At 39.9% G+C, this 19,870-nt stretch overlaps 3 protein-coding genes across 4 annotated transcripts; 1 reads left to right on the top strand and 2 right to left on the bottom strand.

The window, feature by feature from the left end:
- Positions 1-516: 516 nt before the first annotated feature.
- On the bottom strand, positions 517-9,230 carry eif5 (eukaryotic translation initiation factor 5). 2 transcript variants are annotated; one of them, XM_056393206.1, is made up of 12 exons: positions 9,093-9,230; positions 8,300-8,528; positions 6,503-6,782; positions 6,281-6,362; positions 5,471-5,643; positions 5,179-5,290; positions 4,911-5,041; positions 3,265-3,426; positions 2,656-2,817; positions 2,289-2,453; positions 1,630-1,770; positions 517-1,486 (listed from the first exon to the last, which is right to left on the bottom strand). In XM_056393206.1, exons 3-12 carry the CDS (start codon positions 6,572-6,574, stop codon positions 1,388-1,390), a joined length of 1,299 nt encoding a protein of 432 aa, XP_056249181.1. In that variant the 5' UTR covers positions 6,575-6,782; positions 8,300-8,528; positions 9,093-9,230; the 3' UTR covers positions 517-1,387. The 2 variants fall into 2 exon arrangements, with proteins under 2 accessions (XP_056249181.1, XP_056249182.1); XM_056393207.1 differs by having other exon boundaries at positions 9,030-9,155.
- Positions 9,231-9,564: 334 nt separating this feature from the next.
- On the top strand, positions 9,565-14,926 carry vps29 (VPS29 retromer complex component). The gene is made up of 4 exons (XM_056393208.1): positions 9,565-9,677; positions 12,381-12,572; positions 13,453-13,688; positions 14,385-14,926. The coding sequence occupies exons 1-4, from the start codon at positions 9,675-9,677 to the stop codon at positions 14,500-14,502; spliced, it is 549 nt and encodes a 182-aa protein (XP_056249183.1). The 5' UTR covers positions 9,565-9,674; the 3' UTR covers positions 14,503-14,926.
- Positions 14,927-16,491: 1,565 nt separating this feature from the next.
- LOC130180356 (uncharacterized) lies at positions 16,492-19,609 on the bottom strand. Its single transcript, XM_056393849.1, has 7 exons — positions 19,305-19,609; positions 19,182-19,210; positions 18,312-18,433; positions 17,971-18,097; positions 17,016-17,178; positions 16,804-16,886; positions 16,492-16,628 (listed from the first exon to the last, which is right to left on the bottom strand). The coding sequence occupies exons 1-7, from the start codon at positions 19,373-19,375 to the stop codon at positions 16,492-16,494; spliced, it is 732 nt and encodes a 243-aa protein (XP_056249824.1). The 5' UTR covers positions 19,376-19,609.
- Between the last annotated feature and the right edge of the window lie 261 nt (positions 19,610-19,870).

Below are 19,870 nucleotides of genomic sequence, written 5' to 3'. Positions count from 1 at the left end.
ATTAACCCTCCTTTCCTTCTTTACGTGAATAGGCAGTTTGTGAATCGTGTCTTACGCATTTTTTGACGTTTAGCCTACTTACATTTATCACTCGGGTAAAGTTTTTTATAGACTCAGATTTACATTCTATGCTGAGTTTTATTTGTTTCCCAATAAATCCTGAATCATGAATGAATTAAAAGTGACATAAGTAAACAAATGATGTCATAAGTTGTGCCTATGTGTATTTATTTAATACTTTTTCCTTTATTTTGCCTCATAAGAAATTATTACAGCTGATTTTTTTCCTGTGGACTAAGTGAGTGGGGATGAAAATAAACCATAAAACAACTAATTTCTGCAGTTTTATCTTAAATATAACTTCTAAGACTCCTCAATAATGTCTTTAGAGACACGTGACGTAATATTTGATTCATGTAAAAGACGGTTAACGTGGAAGATTATGATTTGTGGATGAATCTGAAAATGAATTTCACACATTATCTACAAATCTCATCTTGAATAACTAATAACTGATTGGCCCCTCATGTACCTCTTTATTCAAGGCAAGTTAAAAAAAAAAAAATGCATATATTTAGCATAGAGATGCAACCACTTTCATTCTTGGTTGATTATTCCCTCCAGTAATTTCACATATTAAACTTGCTTATGTCCACCAAACAGACCAAAAACTCAAACATTTGCAGTTTAATATTACAGAAGTCTAAGGAAATCAGCAAATATCCACATTTAAGAATCTAGAACCAGTGAATTTTTGGCTTTTTTGTTTGGGTTTTTTTTTTGTTTTTATTTGTCGGTATTTCATTTTCTGTCCAACTCAATATTTGAGCTGTAATTTGGAATTTGATTTTGATTTTGCAAGTTCCCAATCAATAACATTTTGTACAACCTGTGTGTGTCTGTACAGAACACACATCATGAGCCAAGCCATTCGCCATTTCTAATCAAACTTCTCAAAAAGGAAAGAGAAAACAATGACTATCACAAAGTAAAGGATATGTGGTGGATAGCAAAACATTCATTCTTTATTGACTGGAAAAATACAGGGACAAAAAAAAAAAAAAAAAAAAAAAAAAAAGTGCAGTCAAAATGATCCCCCAAAACACCCATGATTAAAACTCCCAAAGCGACTTCATTTCATCAACTGAATAGATCTCAAAATTACAGAGTTAATGTGCAGCAAGTAAAGCGCTATGTTAAGTCATGCCACAAAGCAGAGGAGGGCTGCAGGATTGGGGCGGGAAGAAGGATGAGGGTGGTGGGGGCAGGTAGTAAAGGAGGGAAAGGCCAGCCATTTAGGTCTTACAGGGCATCGTGAGTCAAAGCCACAACACAAGAAAAGCATCATCATCATCATCATCATCATCATCATCATCATCCGAGTCTCTCAGATCGCATCAATGTCAATGTCGTCCTCTTCTTTTTCAGGCGTGTCTGGTTTCACAGTCTCCACTTTGAGCTCGCGGGCAGAGGACGAGTACACCACCTGAGGACAGCGTTAAAAACACGCAGTTCAACACACATGAAATCAGCTCGGCTCTACAAAGGAAGGCCAGCGAAGCCAGCGGTGCGACATTAGAAGAGCCACTTCAGATAAAAGTAACTTCTAAAGTCATCTACATCCATTACCTCTACATTCTCATCATCTTCCTCCTCCTCTTCCTCGCTGCCCTCGCTCTCCTCCTCTGCCTCCTTCAGCCATTTGACAAAAGGAGCAGCCTTGGCGTGGATCTCTTTTGCAAGTTCCTTAGAGACGTACTTCTTAGAAACCTGGTGGAGAAAAAGAGTCAGTCATTCAGGTTGTAACAGCTCAGATTAAATACAATGACAATCTAAGTGTTTGTACTGTGGATTAATGACAAAAGATTATCAAATGTGACATTTAATCCACATTATTAGTGTCTGTGATTTAAAGACGTATTGCTTTTTATCAAAAACATGGCTACTTAACTACAGTTACAAGGAAAACTAGGTGTTGAATGTCCACTGTTTACACAAAAACAATTAGCAAGTTATTATCGGATACAATAAGAAATTAAATTTATAAAAAATTTCAAGGCATATTGGAGTATATATATGATATGATTCACAGTTGGATATTTTAGGATTTTATCTTAGTCATGTCACTCCAAGTAATACAAGTGTAAAAATGATATCATTACCCTGTTATTGTATTAAGTTCAACACTCCTACAAGCCAAAAACCTGCTCTAAAACTGACACAGAAGTGACACCAACTGATACCAGGATCTTTGCATTAGTTGAACCTGTAGACACTCCCACACCCACCTTCTCTGCCCAGGCGAATATGACGTCCTCCTCCAGCAGGTCAGCGTCGTACAGGTCTTTGAGGATGATGGGAACCCGCGGCAGGAGCTGGACCTGATGCAGCTTCACGACACACTCGAAGCCTCCCAACAGATACTTCTGGGCCTTTTTGTTGTTGTGGCAGAACTGAGGGGAAATTAAATCAAAACAGTCAGGGGAAGAAAATCCAACACTCTCTCTGATGTCATGAGGAGTAAAATAATCTGACGTTACATTTGATCTACGGAAATGTAGTGAAGGAAAAAAAGAAAATGAAGTTTCAGTTTTCGTTTCACCTGGGCCCAAGAATAGATCGAAGAAAACCACAGTCACGCATCATCCAACTCACCCGCAGGAAGTGGCGCTTGTACTTCTTGATCTGGTCGCGAATGTTCTCGTTGAAGAGCAGCTCGCTGAGGATGAGGGGGCCCATGGCCTTCACATCCAGACGCTCCGCCTCCGCCAAGATCTCCTTTTCAGCCCCGTCGATGGTTCCACTCTCCTTCTTTTGCTGGAAGAGGAAAGAAGAAAACAAGATTTTTTTAAGTGGCTTTTGTTAATTTTAGATGAACAGAAAATTTACAAACACTCTTCCTCCCTTCCCCAAAACTCCAAAACTTTAAATTAAAGACAGAAGTGTGAAGTGCCTCAATGTTTATTTTTTTTCAATAGATATTTGAAATACCTTGTCTTCATTTAATTCATGCTAAAAGGATTAGCCAGTTTGTCAACTGCTCAATAAAAAGGCTTTTGATCAAATTTGACAACTATCACTTATTAAATAAAAATATTGAAGTTATTAAGTCATAGCTCCACTAATGAGAAGTGGAAAAAGAACCTGTTTTCGTCCATTTCAGCTCATAATTTTGATACTTTTGGATTTTTGGTGCTCGGTTTAAACTGGATGTCAGGATAAGTAAGTAAGCCCAGTTATCAATCAGCAGTCAGGGATTCTTACTTTCACAAAGTTGTAGAACAGGTTGACCCTCTCCTCCAGGGGTTTCTCCAGGTCCTCGCTGAGCGTCAGGTTCTTGGCGTGATCGCTGATCTCCTCCATTCGCCGCCTCTGCGCCTCCTCTGTGGTCTCCTCTGCCCAGTCCTCGTCGTCGTCGTCTCCGTCCTGACAACCAGACGCAGAGAGGGGTCAGACAAACTGACGAGTGGATGCAGAATCTTTATTTGTTTGTTTTCTATTGGGGGATCTCTCACACAGTAAATGTGAAAAAACATATTTTCTGTGATCAACAAAGGGAGGACATTTATTAGTAATTCTGTCAGAAATAAACCTTACTGGCAGGAAGACTGTTGGTACTTTTGACTAGAGCGAATCCTTGTGATTTGAGCTGACAGAATCTGCTGTTTGAGGGCTTTGAGGAAACAAACTCAAAATGGCCTCTGGATGTGAGGGGACTAATAGCTTTTATTCAATTTGTGTTGAGTCAGCGCTTTCAAGTCCATTTAAAAGAATAAAGATGCACCTTATTGATACGTCAGCATGGGCTTTAAAATCACTAATACAGTGGCTAGAAAAAGTATGCTCTGCATTGATTGGTGTGTGTCGGCTCAGGGTCTGGGCTCTGACTGGTCCACTACAACAGGTGGATTTTCTTTAAAGCTATTCTATAGCAGAAGTTCTCCAACCTGTACTGTGAATGTTTGAATGACGTTTTCAATATGGACAAGAACAACATAATTTGTGTCCTTCAGTTAAAACTGATTGTTCATAATTACATGAAGATCTGACCATATTATATACAAGTTTATTCATAAATGGCGGTAATTCCAAAGGCTTCACTTACTTTTTCTCACCACTATATATCATACCTTCAAGTAGAGCTAATAATAAGGTATTGTTAAAAACCAATTAGTCTCCTCCATATGTTGAGACATGCATATTATTGACATATTTTGTATTTTCCAGCTACAGCTCTGTCTGTTAAAATCCATTTTCTATGCAGCAGTTTTTTCCAGATACCAGAAAAACATAAAACAGCTGGAGCAGCTAAATATGATAAAAAAAAGGTGGATTATCAACATAGCTAAACTACCAGAATCTTTGTTTGTGTGATTTTTTTTATGAATATTGGGTTTGTGGAGTTTCCCCACAATAAATCTAAATTAGTTTGGAGAATTTCCACAGCACTGGTCCACGCCTGTTAACATGGTTCCTGTGGCTGCACCTTGAACTACTGGCTCTGAACCATCATCGTGTGAATCTAACAGGATTTCCCAGCAGGACAAATATGAGTTTGAGAGGAATAAAGGTCAAAAATGAATAACAACCATAATTTTGTGGTGATCAGAGTGAACCAGTATGTGAATCATTTTATGAAACTTCACTCAATGCAGAGTACATTTAAAAAAAAAAAAAAAAAAAAAGTGGCACTGGACTATGCAACGCTGATTGTGAATCCTGTTTGTGTACTCGTGACTAAAAACAAACATCGGCTCTTAACTAGGTCGTCGAACTCGTGACCACAGTGTCTGAGAAACCATATGGTGAGGTCTTTATAAAACTCTGCAGTTTAGGGAGTGTGTGATATTGAGCCCATCTTGGTGGGTCAAAAAGCACAATCAGAAAGCTGGCAGGGCAAGATAACCCACCACAGCCTGAGGGGCGTCAAAGTTGTCGTGGTTCCCAGCCTCGCCACTGCCAGAGCCATTCTCCTTGTCCTTCTTGCGGTTCTTCTTCTCCTTCTCTTTCTTTACAGATGCAGATCCACTCTCATTGCTCTCTGTTGTTGGAGAAGGGGAATAATCATATCATAATTAAAGCAGGTGTTGGATTTACTGCTGCCTGAGTGCAAATTGCACTGCCAAAACTGCTTATGTTGATGCCAAAGTGTAACGACAAGAACAGACAAAATCTCACCTGGTGGGTTTTTGAGGATGAACGTGCAGAGTTTGTGTCTGGTGTCTAGCATGCCGCGGTTTCCACAGGCCTTACAGGAAGTGCCAATGGTTTGTTTCTTGGGATTGACATGCTGCGAGGACGAATAAAAGATTGTTAGATCTAAAAAGCAGCTCCACAAGTCAAATAAACACTGAGGAAATCACTGCTTTATTAAGTTAAAATGTTTTTCTTTCAGGGTCCATTAACTTGTGAAATTACAATAAAAGCTTTTTCTCCCAGACTTGCGTTACAGATGCTGTGAGACATTTACCAGATCAGTTTCAGGGTTGTCACACTCGGTACACAGCACAAATTTTCTGATGAACCCATCAAGCATGTCCTGCAACTTGTTCGCCTCGTGGGATCCGTTGACGATGTAACGGTCGTTTTTGGTATCAAACTGGGTCTGAGCGCCGAGTTCACAACCAAAAAACTTGGTCGGGTCTGTGGAGGAGAACAGAAATGACATCAGAGATCACAGTGAAGTTAAAAAACATCACAGTTTGTGTTCATGTAACCAAACAGTCTTTTTGAATATTAAAAATCATATTTTAGATTCCTGGAAGTTTGTCTATCTTCTGTTGCTTTATCGACACAAATGTCATCCTGTAAAATAACAGGAAAAAAATTAAAGTGACAGCAGTGCTATCATGGCGAAGCAGTGTTATTTTGGGTGTTCACCTCCAAAATATCCTGTTTCCTATTCCTTATATATTTTGGTCCTGACTTGGAAAACCAATGTATTTATTTACAGCTTAATTTCACACTTATTAACACTGACCTTTCCTCCACTCAACATCCTCAACCTGAGATGACTGATGATTGGTGGTGTGCTTGATTTAAGTGTTTTTACTTAACCCCTTGACATTGTTTGAATGAATAATAATTCAGAAGTGATAAAGGAGAAATGTAAATAAAGCTTCATAAGAGAAAACCCAGCATATTTTGGTGCCGACAGGCAGCTCTTCTGGTTTTTGGTTGATGGTGCTGGCAACAACTGTCTTTTCCACAGATTGTGGAAAACCAGCCATGTGGCAGGGTAAGAAAAACAGAAGATGACACAACACTGGTTATTACTTACATGTTGGAGGCCTGTTCAATGCCTTTGCAACATCAACCATGTTGACAATAACTGTCTTGATTCCATTCCCTTTGCCTTCAACCTGAATGGAAGATAAAAAACTGTTAGGGGAAATTACAGCGTTTCCAGAAGATGTTGTTCTTTCTACTTCTGTAATGACATTTCTGAGAACTTGAACATGTATAAACTATTGTTAAAAATCTGTGACTGCAAGCCATTTACCTTGGCAATCAGACGGGGCATCTTGTAGCGATAGAACTGGTCTGACACGCTGCGGTTGACGTTGACAGACATTTTGGCTGGATGTTAACACTATCAGTAAGATAAAAGGATCTTGGTTGGGGATTTTTCGGGATCTTCTGTCTGGAAAAGAGGGGATGACATAAACGACTGCAAGCGTGCTCGGTCTCTGACATGAAAAACGTTGTGCCGCTGTGGCCGCAAGCTCCTTGCTTGAAGGCTAGATTTCCACCACACAGGTTCCAACGGCTGCGCAACAGCTCTAAAAGAGGAGAGGGACAAAAAAAAAAAAAAAAAAAACTGTCAATATTTAATAAGGAAAGGTTTTAAAGAGTAGCTTCATATGTGTTCTAACCAACTTTCCAAAAACCGACTCTTTTCCAAGCAAAAACAAATTCTGATTTTTGCTTCTCTAACATGAGGATTTGCTGCTTCTCTCTGCTCTATATCAGAGTAAACTGAATCTCTCAGGTTTTTTATTTTAATGGCAAAGCCATTAATACAAATATAATTGACAGATTAAATCAATTATGACAATTATCTTGAGTTGTGGGCCTAATTGTGCACCTATGACTTAAAGCAAAGTGGTAGTTTCCCAGTTCCATATGAGTAGGTAGGTCGTCAAGTCTGTTCCAGTTGTTAGTGAAGAACCTGTAATATAATTACAGGATTTTAATAACTGATTATATCAAAACCACCTCCTAATAAATTAAATAAGAAACAGGTTCAAGTGCCCATTCTTATTCAAAAACTAAAAGCTCAGGGGAGACTGTGACAAAGGTTTTGTTGTTGTTTGACAGCTTATAAAACTTAAAAAGAAAAAAAAAAGAGGAAAAAAAAAGCATAACATTGTGGTTGCAGCACAGATTATATAATTTATTTTATAATGAAAGTGGTCTGTACTCTAGACATATGACAGTCCACAAAAATAGAATAAAACCGATTCCTGTGGTGCATGTTCACTCTTGACTGACTGGCACTATTCAGCCAGGCCAGTCTGAGTTATGACAGGGGATACAAGATCCAGAGACTCTCAGACAGCTGTGGGATATTCAGAGTCCCTTGTGCAAATATTTCTCAACTTAAACAAGTCTGAGCATACATTCCTGCATTACCAGGCTGATTTACAAATATGAAAAGGCTGGGTTCAAACCTCTGCACTCAGAAAATACTGCAAATCCAGCAAATATCCATGTGATCCAACAGCGAGCAAGCAAGCTCAGCAGATTAGTCCAAAGAGGAAAAATAAAACCCAGCCACAAAACTGGATGCTTTCCCCAGCTTTTGTGGCCATATACATACAAAAAAAGCCCTTTGTCTTACATGAGGGCCTCTGGCTTTAGTCACATAAGGCCTGTTCTTTTTAATAGGTCACAAACAGGAGGCCTAGCAGCTGCCAAACTCCCCCCTCACTGTCTCTCTCTCTCTGCTGACGGCTTTGATATCAACTCCCCAGTCTTTAGGATGTCAGGGTGATTCCACATGAAATGACTCACAACTGGCTTGTCAGTGGCACCGTGGAGTCCGAAGCTGAGGTGAATCAGAAGGGCAGAGGTCGAGACTATTTCAGGGGGAGGCTAGTTAGCTTAGCTTGATGCTTGGTGCAGAGTGCGTCATACAGTCACTGCACACGAGTGACGGGACTGGGAGACGCCATTTTGATACAGTGGCACAGAAAACATGACATATTGCACAATAAACACAGAGAAAAACACAACCAGGCACCACACATCTCACCAAACATTTAAAGACAGATCATAAACTGTGCCAAAAACTCACCGTTTTCGCAAAACAAAGACATAAACACAACGCTGATCGTCCAAGAGCCGCAGTGAACGGTGGTGGATGGCTGGTGCTGGTGTTGTATTGATTGCAGCAGGGGTTCTTAATGGTTTTGTGGCTCCCGAAGATGCACAGTTAAACACCCGAAAGCGTCCAAACGGTGCAGGTGCCAGGCTCGGAGACAGAGGGAGGGTTTCTGGAACGTCCTCGGGGTTTTCGGGGGGACCTTTCGAGAGAAGAAGCGTATTGTTATCCCACACAATCTAGCGGACTAAAAACGCTAACGTTAGCATCATCGGGTGTGACAGCCGTTTGTCGTTCACATAACTATCATTTCAACGATACTATGCTAAACAATCCTCAAATGTTCCATTAGATAACGCACCCTGAATGTAACGCAGCTCAAATGAGAAGCTAACTGGCTAAAGTTAACCTTACACGTGTTTCATCACCAAATTTCCCCGGAAAAAAAAATCAAACAAATTATATTTGAATATAAATGTGGTGATGCCACTAAATACTACGTGTACATACAGCTTCGCCGTTAGCGTTGACCGTTATAAAATCGCATAACGTGATAACTCCAGGAAATAGTCCGAACCCAGATGCTATAGCGACGCCAGTTAATAGCCGAGCGTTGTCGACGCAGTCCGGTGATGGTAATGTAATTAAGTAGTATCTTTAACAACTGGTTAGCTAGCTATAGTTTCTCGATGGAAATACGAACATTGGTGTGAAATCCACGTCAGGCCAGGCCGACGAAAAGCGATGATTTAATTTCGGACCTTACCTCTCGAATGTTCTGCGAAGCACTGTTACTCACGGTGCTTTTACTGACGATGTCAAACTCACAGATAGAAAACGGTCAGCCCCTTCCGGTGGTATCATTGACTTCAAATTAAAGGTCCGCTTTCCTCGTGCTAGTAAATGTACACAATTCCTTTACGATACTAAATGTGGGACTTTAATGAGCCACTTTGCGAGGTATTTCAGCGTCATAAAATAATGTCAGATCTGTAATCTAACCTAGGACGGGTAATGAGACAACACGCCCCTAAGACACAGACATGTAAAAGCCTACCCCGCACCCCTCCTCTACAGGGGCATGACACCCAGACTGGCCCTCTAACACATTGGGCCCCGCCCTGGGCTCGGTAAGCACGTTTAGCAATCCATCCATTGATTGCAACCGTTTAATTCACTGTAACCGTGACGACAAGTTTTATATTCTTTATTTTGAAAATGAAAAAGGAAGTATTATATCTTGCTTGACTCACCCAATGATATCCTCTGTTCTCATTGGCTGACGGCGTGACGTTGTACGTGCGTAGGCGCTTCCTCAACTTGACTCGCAGAAACAGCAAAATAGAAGATGGTGAGTATGAAATGGCGAAAAGGCCACGATTTCCCACATTTGCAGCCCGCGTTTCGAGCATTTGGCTTGCAAGATGTTTTCCTAGACTAATTGTGGACGCTAGGAGAGCGACATCGCGGTTTTTCGTGTGACCACATAGTCTAAATATCAGGGTTTTGTTTTTTTAGTGAAGCTCCATTCCGAGATGGATCAACGGTCACATGACAGCTGAGCAGTTTAGTCCCCAAAAATCAGTTCAGCAATCTGCAAGTCACTCTTTTCATTTGCACAATGTGTCTCAGTTTGTCATGTTCATTTATCAACCACCCGTGTTTTTCTGTTTTATTGATATCGTGACATTTTTTTCACTTTTTCCTGTTTGTCAACCAGTTAGCTATCAGGGCTAACAGGCTAACAGCTACTCTATCTTATGAGGCACCCTCCCTGTGCAGCAATAATGATGTTTGTCACTCAATATTTAACCACAACTGGACGTTAAACCATTTCTGAGTAAATACAGTTACTTAGGAAAAAAATGTTGAATTACATTAGAACCAAAGTTGCACATTATTCATTCATTCTCTGTTTTTCTGTGTCCTATCTTAATTTTTCTTAGGTTGGACAGCAGTTATGAGCAGGGCTGCAATTAAACATTATTTTCATTATCAATATATCTGCCAATGACTTTTTCCATTAAAAGATTAGTTTTTTGGTCTATGAAAGTCTCATCATAGCTTCCCACACTCTAAGAGGACATCTTCTCATGTCTATTTTGTCTCAATAGTCCAAACCTCCAAAACATTCAGTTTGCAATTTTAGAAAACAGAAAATCTTTATACTGGAGGAGCAGGAACAAGCACATTTTTGGCATGTAATCTTTCTAATCGATTACTTGACTAATCGTTTCAGCTCTAATTTGTACAAACAACATGTTTAGGATCAATTTGAATCTGCATAGCTTGTTGATTGTGACTAAATTCCAGTCAGCACTTTGATTTGCTTCACCACATGATTTTGCATTTGCTCACAATCAGTCAGGTGACTACAGTATTTTTTGCTTTATCATTATCACTAACCATCCACCATTAACAGTTGATTCAACCACATTGTTGTTTAACTTTTCTTATTTGTTTTTGGATGATTAATATCTGTCTACTTAATCCATTCACTTTTTAATTTCTAATTTCAGTTTTTCCCTCTTGTCCCAACTCTTTCTTGTCTTTTTTTTTTCTCTTTGTATTTTTTCCCCAATCTTTGATCATGCCTCGTGTCATTCTCTCCACACACACCCTGCCTTCCTCCCTGTCTCACCCGCTCCCTTTCCCCTCTACCCCAAACTCCCCCTTCCTTGCGTGTCTCCAATCAACCAGACTGGTCACCGGGTAAGTGCCCTCTGCTCTGTGTTGGATCCCTGTTTTCTGCTTACTCTTCTGCCTGCCACACTAACATGGGATTTGAATTGGGATTGCAAAGCTGTGGAGGTCTGCTGTTTCTGCGTCTCACAGCGCAACCGTGCAGTGATCTCTGCAAAGATGCTTTAATGATACTTTTTCTCAGCTGTTGTCCTAAACAAAAAAACTTACTCATGACTCATTTAGCCAAATAAATACAGATTTAAGACAGCAGTGAACATAAAGCTTCCATATTAGTTTTCTAGAGCTTTTTAAGAAACCTGTGGCACAGGTAGGAGTAATATTCCTTAAGATGTTTTACGAATTAAATGTAGTATTTTTCCCTGAATGAAGGTTTTCCAATTCAGATGCTATTAGAAGGCCTGATTTTAGCAGTTGTTGGGTGAGATTAAAGCCAATTAGGATTTATTTTGCTAGAAAAACAGGAATAAAAATTGATTGAGATTTAGTTACTCAAACAAATGAAATACTCAGCAGTGAGTTGACGATGCATGTGTATGAAGTGACAAAAAATATTCCTATAATCGCAAACATTTAACCTTTGTCCCTCACTCACAGTTCCTGGTTTGTCTCAGAAATTCACCAGTTTTTCAGCTAATCTGATATTCGGTGTACGATGAGACCTTGAAATGTAGGTTTGTTACTCACCACAGTAGTAACTACTACTACAACTAATATTTGCAGAGTCTGTGTTATAGCCACTGGAGTTGTTATTTATTATGAGACCCTCAGGTTTGTTGGTGTTTGATTCTTTTTGACTCCTTATATCCGTATGTCATATATCTGTTATTGAGTGTCTGAAATCCAACTGTGCCGTCAGTGCACATTTTTCCACTATTGTCTGTTTTTGGAATAAATAAGGAGAAACATTCAACACTCAGTTTGAATTCAGACAATCAATAGAGCTTTTTACTTACAAACATTGCTTATCTACAAGTTTGAGCTTCATGAATTTACCCTGATGTTTATCCACTGTACCAAATGAATCTGGAGAATGTTGTTGTTCAGGTGCAGTAACATAAAACGGGACACTATTTGGATGGTTTTAATGATAACTAACAGAGGAGTACAGTGGTTCTGGTGGAGTGTGTGTGCACAATCCTCTACTGCAGAAATGACCAGCGGCGTCCTGCAGTGCTCTGTCTCAGCCAACTTCTTCTTTCAATGTTCAGATGCCACAACACACAGTCTGCACTCTCCCAGGGCTCATCAGTTGGTAACTAACCTTTGTGTTTGCGTGTGTGTGTGTGTGTGTGCGTGTGTGTGTTTGTGTTTGTGTGTGCGTGCGTGTGCGTGTGTGTGATACTGTCAGTTGGTCCTGGTGTTAGGTGACCTGCACATCCCCCACCGGTGCAACACCCTGCCAGCCAAGTTCAAGAAGCTGTTGGTCCCGGGGAAGATCCAGCACATTCTCTGCACAGGAAACCTCTGCACCAAGGAGAGCTATGACTACCTGAAAACCCTCGCTGGAGACGTCCACATAGTCCGAGGAGACTTTGACGAGGTCTGTATGTGTTTGTAGACAAGTCACACAGGGATCTGCTCGTCCTCAAAAATCCCACAAAGCATTGAAATCAGATTCTTAAAGAAAGGCCTCAGGAGGACTCAAGGTTTCTTTCATCAGAGTTAGGGATAAAGATTAATTCTGTCCCTTATAAAACAATTAAATGCAGAAGAGGCACTCAAGGGCAAGCAGCATGTATCATATGAATTGGGCTGACAGTGTGGGTGCGAAATGAATATTTTAGTAGCTGACTGCACACAGGTCGGTGTGGAAAGTCTCTAAGTCAGCAGGAGACATGCTGCTGTTATTTCAGATTCAGTAAAAAATAAGAAAGGAAAAAGAGGGGGGATCTGAGGATAAATACAAAGCTAAAAAGCCAGAATTTATGCAGCTGAATATTTAATTGCAAGGGGGAAGGGAACGGATCTCTTGCAGGTACTAAAGACTAATTGCTGTGTAATGAAATTGTAATTACTCCCTCCTCGCAAACTGAGTTTTTGAACCACAGCTGATTTCACTGTTTGCTGTGTCATGTTAAACCTGTGCACAGGGGTTGCTGCTAACCATTATTTTTATTATTGATTACTGCTTATTATCTTTTCGTTAATCAATGATTCGCTTTGTTATTGAAATGTCAGAAAATAGTGAAAAATGCCCGTTATAGCTTCCCACACCCCACAGTGACATCTCATCTTCAGACGTCTTGTCCGACCAGCTGTCCAAAACCCAGAGATATTACGTTAATCAACAAATTGATCATTGCATTTCTACAGTGCATATCACAGTTTTCAGTCGTAGATGATTCAGAGCAAGTGTATTGTGAGTTTCCTCATTGTGCTTGTGTTTTTGCCCCTTTCTCTTCCCTCCTGCCCCCTCTCAGAACCTGAACTACCCGGAGCAGAAGGTGGTGACTGTTGGCCAGTTTAAGATCGGTCTCATCCACGGCCACCAGGTGATCCCCTGGGGCGACATGGCCAGCCTGGCGCTGCTCCAGAGACAGCTGGACGTCGACATCCTCATCTCCGGGCACACGCACAAGTTCGAGGCATTTGAGAACGAAAACAAGTTCTACATCAACCCTGGTTCTGCCACGGGAGCCTACAGCGCACTGGAAAGGTAGGAGAGCCAGATACACTGATGAAGCTCTGTTTGCTTTTTAAACAGGAGCTGCACAAATGCGCACTGCAGGCCCTCACACTCAGTCCTTGATGTTATTATATGAGATCACAGTGTTGTTACAGATACTTCCTTTTTCCATTGTAGGATGTAACTCATATCTAATACCAATATGAACTTATAAGGATGACACGAACACACACAAAAATATAACCTTGTGTTAAGTTCTTCATTATTTACCACCCTAGAACTCACCTTGTGATCCATTAGATTAATCTTTGGAGCTCTTGTCGGGGTCCTGACTAGGGCTGCAACTATTTTTTTAAAATTTCTTAATCTGCTGATTATTTTTCTTGACTAATCAATACATTCTTTGGCCTATATAACATCACAGTTCAAAACTCCAGATATTCAGCTTACTATAATATTAAGACAAGAAAAATCAGCAATAGGAGAATGTACATATAGAAAACACAACAAAAACAGAAATAAAATTATTTATTATGACACTTTTTTGTGTGTATAAGAATAAACAGAAGAAGACGGACAGTTGGTTCTGGAGGAAACTGATTTCCAGTGTGACGTCCAGTACAACAGGTGTAACTGTAGAACAGACTGAGTATAATTACAGGCAGCCAGAGGTCAGGGGGCAGGAAAAGACCTGACCTAAAACACATCTGTCCTCTCTCCTTACAGCAACATCATCCCCTCTTTTGTATTAATGGACATCCAGGCGTCCACGGTGGTGACGTACGTTTATCAGCTGATCGGCGACGACGTGAAGGTGGAGAGAATCGAGTACAAGAAATCTTAAGGGATGTGACGGGGAGGAAGAGGAGACAGGGTTGGGTTAACGTGGCTCAGTTTATCATTTCATTCCTTTCCACCGGGGAGGGGGGGGGGCAGCAGCAGCAGCAGCTCTCCCCCCACTCCTGCCGTCACCACAATGTTAATCCTGTAACAAACTGCTGAGTAAGTTAACTCTAAAAGACCTGTGTATTATATTGTTTATATGTCATCAGCATTTGCTTGATTCCAAGCCTTCATTTGGTAACTGTAGAGAATGCAATAACGTCACGTGTTTGTTATCAAAAGAAATATTTGGTGCCATTTTCTGTTTGTTTTTTTTTTTTAATTCTAACGCTCATGTCCTGTACATGTAATCAACAATACTTTAGCTCCATTTAGTCAAAGTTTCAGGCATTTTTTTCCCACAATAAAGATCTAATTTCACTCCATCTGTTGTTTTGTCTTCAATTACAGTCACAACAATAACACCCATGCTTACATGCTGTTGTAGACAGTAACATTCTGTGGCACAGTCCATGATTAACAATGTCATTTTGTTAATAAATTATACTCCAAGTAGGAAAAAACGAGTTTGTGTGAAATGGTGTTAACGAATCTAACATTTGATAACTGAGAACATTTCACAGTTACAATACACAACCAAAACTGCAGGGGCACAGTAAGGTAACTAAAGTGGCTTTGGAAAATCTACTGAAATATAAGAACAGTAAAAGGATCTGGGATCTGTTCCTGAAGTCGACGGGCCGACTCAGCTCACCAGTGCAGAGATACAGCAGTGGACACTGGAGGCAGGAAGCTCAAAGTAAAAGAGGGAAAATCAGAGAATAACGAGGGTCACTCATTTATGTGCAGCAATGTAATTACTTGTGAAAATTTTGAGCTCAGCTGATGTGTTTAAAAAATATTAATTTAATTTATTAACTGAAATCTACTGGATTTCTTTTTCATTTGATACTGAAGCTGTTCATTAAAAACAACGTATTTAACTCGTGGCCCATTCAAAGAACTGATCATGTGAACACTTACGTTTAAGCAATGAAATGTGATCCAAATGTTAATCGTTCTTGGAAAGCAGTCAGTGAACACGTGATTTCCTGGACATGAAGTCTTTAAAATAAAATGTCCTCTCTGACACTGGAGGGCGACAGAGCACAAAGAGACCTCTTGCAGGTTTGTCCTGGTTAACTCTGCAAACTGAGCTGCTACTCTTGATCTTCAACTTGACATCTCACACAAACTGAACCTCATTTTTTTAATAGTTGAGTTTATTAAGGAATTACATCTACAATTAACCTTCCAAACAAAAAGTACAGAGTTTGACAACACGAAACCTTTTTTCTTACTTAACTTAACACAAACACACATATATACACAAATGATAATACTTGATAACATATATATAAAGGTTTGTTGGCCTTAACTGGATCTATGAAAGTAAGTTATAGATTATATGGACACGAAATCAGGTTTTAAATCTATGACTTAACACTTTTTAAACTCCACATAGAATGTAATTTAATAACAGCCTTGAATTGAAAGAAATCAATGGAAATGAGTAAAGATGATACGGCCTAGAATTATTCATCAAGTGCATCAGACATTTATCACATTTGTCTCCTCAGCTGCTTTCTCAGCTAAGAATATCATTAAATAATCATTAAACATGACCAAGACCTGAATAAGCAGCAGGAAACAAATGGATAATGGAAGGATTAATCAATTAAAAAAAGCTCTACATATGAATTTAGACATCAGAGGTCTAAGACAATGATACTGGAGGTTTCCTAGTAAGTTTTAACAACACATACAAAAGCAACTATCATTACTGCCCAAGAATAGCACAAAGAACCAGTTAAGACATTTGTAAATGAAATTTAAGAGTTTTTAAAACCTTTAAAAGCCTTTTTTTAAAGTAAACTGAAATCAAGACTTTTCCAGAGCTACAGAGACTCTGAAAATGTCACTGTGATGATGTTTTAAATTTCCAAAAATGTCATAAATCTGTGAAGGTGTTTTCATCCCATTCTCCCATGAAGAGTGAACTGAAGCATTCATTCAGGGAATCGTCCAGTCCTTCCTCCTCCTCCTCCTCCTCCTCCTCCTCCTCCTCCATCAGCCTGATCCCAGCTCCTGGTAATACACGGTACAATAAGATAAATGTTCTGGATATAATGAGCGAAAAGAAGTCTGCAAAGGCTTGTCTGTAAAATGACTCTATATTAGAAGCAGTGGTTTTAAAGAAAGCCCCAGATTTGGCTCAGCTGAGGAAGAAACTACAGTCCTGAACATTTTTTATTTGACTTACTTGTCGGACTTCTTCCTCTCAGTGTTGGAGATGTTGTACGTTTCTTCATCTTCTTGTGTTTTGATGCTGATGCTCTGGAAGGACTATATCATAATTATACATTAGATGTTAAATGGCTTATATTTTCATTTTATCTATAACTAGTTAATTTAACCCTTTTCAAAAAATGAAGCTCATTTAGGATAACCATTACTTGATAACTTGTGTCCCACCTGGCTTGTCTGTTTGATTTCCCACGATGCCTTGCACTAGTATTTATCTTCCCCTTGTGTTTTGCCCTGGAGGAAACTTGGGATTGCGTGTTTGACGATTGACGTTTTTCACCAGCATTCTCAGGTGAGGTCACAACAATGTCGTCTCTCTCAGGGTCGTAACCTTCAACCAGAGCCAAAATAAACATGGTGTTAAAAGTTCCTGTGAGGACATGAAGCAGGTACAGCACTGGACAGTTCAAATATCACCAAAGGGTTATTTGAAATGCATTGTCACAAGAAAAGTGTTTGAAGTTTTGATATCTGTTGGAAGATTTATTTGTGGTTTTAAGAATCAAAAACCATCTCAGTGTAGTTTTACATCTCCTCTCTCAGGCTTCTCTCTGCAGCTCCAGTCACAACAGGTCACACAGCCAATCAGAATAGAGGAGGCTCTGAGCCTCTCTTCTGATTGGCCGACTCTTTTCTGAGTGATCTAAAAAATATAGCAGATTTCAGGTAAAAAAACTCAGAGGAACCAAATCCTGCAAGGTTGGATGGTTGGTCCAGGTGGGCGGGGCTTGGCGCATGGCTGAGAGGGTTGACCGTTTTGTTGTGACATCACAAAGTTCAGGAAGTCCTAACGGCTCATTATGGGGCTCAGTTTCTGAATACAGGCTGTATGCAGTTCTCTGTGGACTGAGGCTTTGATACTTTCACAGTATTAATATTGAACCTAGACCTGATCTATAATCAAACAACACATGGAAATCTACCTTTAAACAAGATGGGACCTTTATATAAATAGAGGAAAAAAACATAAAGAAACCAACCAACTAACACAGTAGATTATACGTTTAAATAAAAAATTAAAATATGTAGATAAAGGATTCAAGCCAAAAGTCAAAGCCGTCAGAAATGTGATTTCAAGGACAAATGCAGCTTGAATAAAACACACCAGTTTTTTTTTCCCTACCTGCTCGTATACGTCTGTGCAGCACGTTCATGTAGTGTTGGGTGATGACGCTGCGCACGTGTGCAGTGCTGTGGGAAGCTGCGAGGGTGTACAGATACTCCTTCTGAGCCGGTGTTAGTGCTGTGTGCTGAGGGACAAACGGAGGTCAGGTTTCACCGCTGAGATCCACAATCAAGCTCAGACACAGACACAGTGTCTTTACAATACTGCGCTTCATTGAAGTTGTATTGTGTTGTATCCTTTCACCTGTTTCACTCATAGGATTATACAGGTGTGGGGTTACACCTCTAACATGAAGTCAAAGGTAAATAAACTTGTAGCACGATGACACGATGGTTTACCTTCAGGAACGGGGCTGCACTCATGGTTTTAGGGATTTCTATCATTGACACGTGTTGGAGTTGAGGTTCAGTTCTGCTGATTTTCAAACCACTGTTGAAGTTTGCGCCGGCATCTTTTAAAGCTGTTACCAGAGAGAAAACAGAGACTAAACTCAAAGAACAGCCTGCTGTTATAGATACAATCAACAGTTAGTAGTGTGACGTTCCTTTGTGTCTTTCTATTCTGATTGGTAAGTGTTTTTATTGATTTAGTGATTGTTTATTGAGCTGATTAAAAAAGTTGTAAACATGGGAATCTTTCCCATGATCACCTTCCCTGTTCCCTCCAACATGACGTGAATGATTTAAAAGTTTCAGTCAGTTCACTAGTTAATTGAAAAGTTATTTTCCAGTCTAAGAAAATCATCCTTGGCTGGTGAAGTGTTACGTGTATTCTGTTACACCTGAGCCAAAACCACAGTCGGTATGTCGGCTTTGTTAAACCATCAAACCAAAGAGCTTCTAATTAAGAGCGGCACGAGTAACTTTTCCTCCTGTAGCTTTTCAGGCGTGACTCAGGTCAGGTTCAGGTGTAGGATTTCCCCTATTTTCCACTGATCTCCTCACACCACTGTGCCCTCAATACAAACCCTGGCTCTCAGGTTTCCAAGCAGACAGGATACTAGGACATGTTTTGTTCATTAAACAAGGAAATAGTGCATGTGCATCTGAAATCTGAACTGAGGACAGACAGTGAAATAGGGAGAATACAGTGGATTCAATATGCTGAATAAAAAGTTGAAATGGCACAGTCATTATTTGGGTTTTCCTATATTTCTGCTTACACTTTTGCTGACTTGTAAAAATGTTCACTGTAGGATTTTCACTCACCCAATTTCGACTCATTCATCCCAACACTCCTGCAACAGAGAGAGAGCAACATTAAAGTGACATTAACACAAACTCACGTGTCAAACGATATATACATACAGTGGAATTCAATCATTACTTTACCTTTGCAAAGCCTCATCTTGACGGAGCCTGTCGACCGTCTGATTCTCCCTAAATGTCACTTGTTTTTTCATGATAGGAAAATGCACAAAGACTCAAATTATCCTTCGCACAAGCTGCAGTTTACAGACACATCGGTCCAGATGATTAAAGTAAAGAGGTTGTCTGGTCTTACTAAGGACCTTAAAGGCCAGTGGGAGTGTCCTCTCCCGTGAAGCTGCAGCTAGTTCACTGTAACACAAGAAAGGAAACTGTGAAGGTATATTTAATCATGCACTAAAAAAAACATGGATTCAACGCTCAACAAGACTTTTATTCAGAGTTTGAATGGTCTCATCTGCAGGTTCTTTTAGTTGCTCAGGTGTCAAATGCAAATCAGGTGAACTGAGGGTTTTGAATTGTGTTTGATGAGCAAACAGCCGTACCCCTGTGCAAATATACCCTTGTCCCTGAACAGGAAAAGCAGGTATGTAATATAAAGGAAACTGGTGAGTGACCCAGTTTATTTAGTTACCTGTAAACGTTTGGTTGCATGAAATCTACTTTTCTATAAATGCAATTTAAAAATA

Source organism: Seriola aureovittata, chromosome 13, assembly GCF_021018895.1.
Source record: "Seriola aureovittata isolate HTS-2021-v1 ecotype China chromosome 13, ASM2101889v1, whole genome shotgun sequence".
NCBI lineage: Eukaryota > Metazoa > Chordata > Actinopteri > Carangiformes > Carangidae > Seriola > Seriola aureovittata.
Note: the sequence above shows the minus strand (reverse complement) of the source record. Positions and strands in the feature narration are given on the sequence as shown.

Bases quoted from the DNA above. Each gene is read 5' to 3' on its own strand.
- vps29 (XM_056393208.1), top strand. The intron at 12,573-13,452 runs GTCTGTATGTGT...GCCCCCTCTCAG, and splicing joins TCCGAGGAGACTTTGACGAG to AACCTGAACTACCCGGAGCA. The intron at 13,689-14,384 runs GTAGGAGAGCCA...CTCTCCTTACAG, and splicing joins GCCTACAGCGCACTGGAAAG to CAACATCATCCCCTCTTTTG.
- eif5 (XM_056393206.1), bottom strand. From the start codon at position 6,574: ATGTCTGTCAACGTCAACCGCAGCGTGTCAGACCAGTTCTATCGCTAC. The intron at 3,427-4,910 runs GTGGGTTATCTT...TCTGGTTGTCAG, and splicing joins TTGACGCCCCTCAGGCTGTG to GACGGAGACGACGACGACGA. The intron at 2,818-3,264 runs GTAAGAATCCCT...TTCCTCTTCCAG, and splicing joins TGTTCTACAACTTTGTGAAA to CAAAAGAAGGAGAGTGGAAC.
- LOC130180356 (XM_056393849.1), bottom strand. From the start codon at position 19,375: ATGAAAAAACAAGTGACATTTAGGGAGAATCAGACGGTCGACAGGCTC. The intron at 17,179-17,970 runs GTAGGGAAAAAA...CTCTGGTTGAAG, and splicing joins GCACAGACGTATACGAGCAG to GTTACGACCCTGAGAGAGAC. The intron at 16,887-17,015 runs GTGGGACACAAG...ATTATGATATAG, and splicing joins AAATCAAACAGACAAGCCAG to TCCTTCCAGAGCATCAGCAT.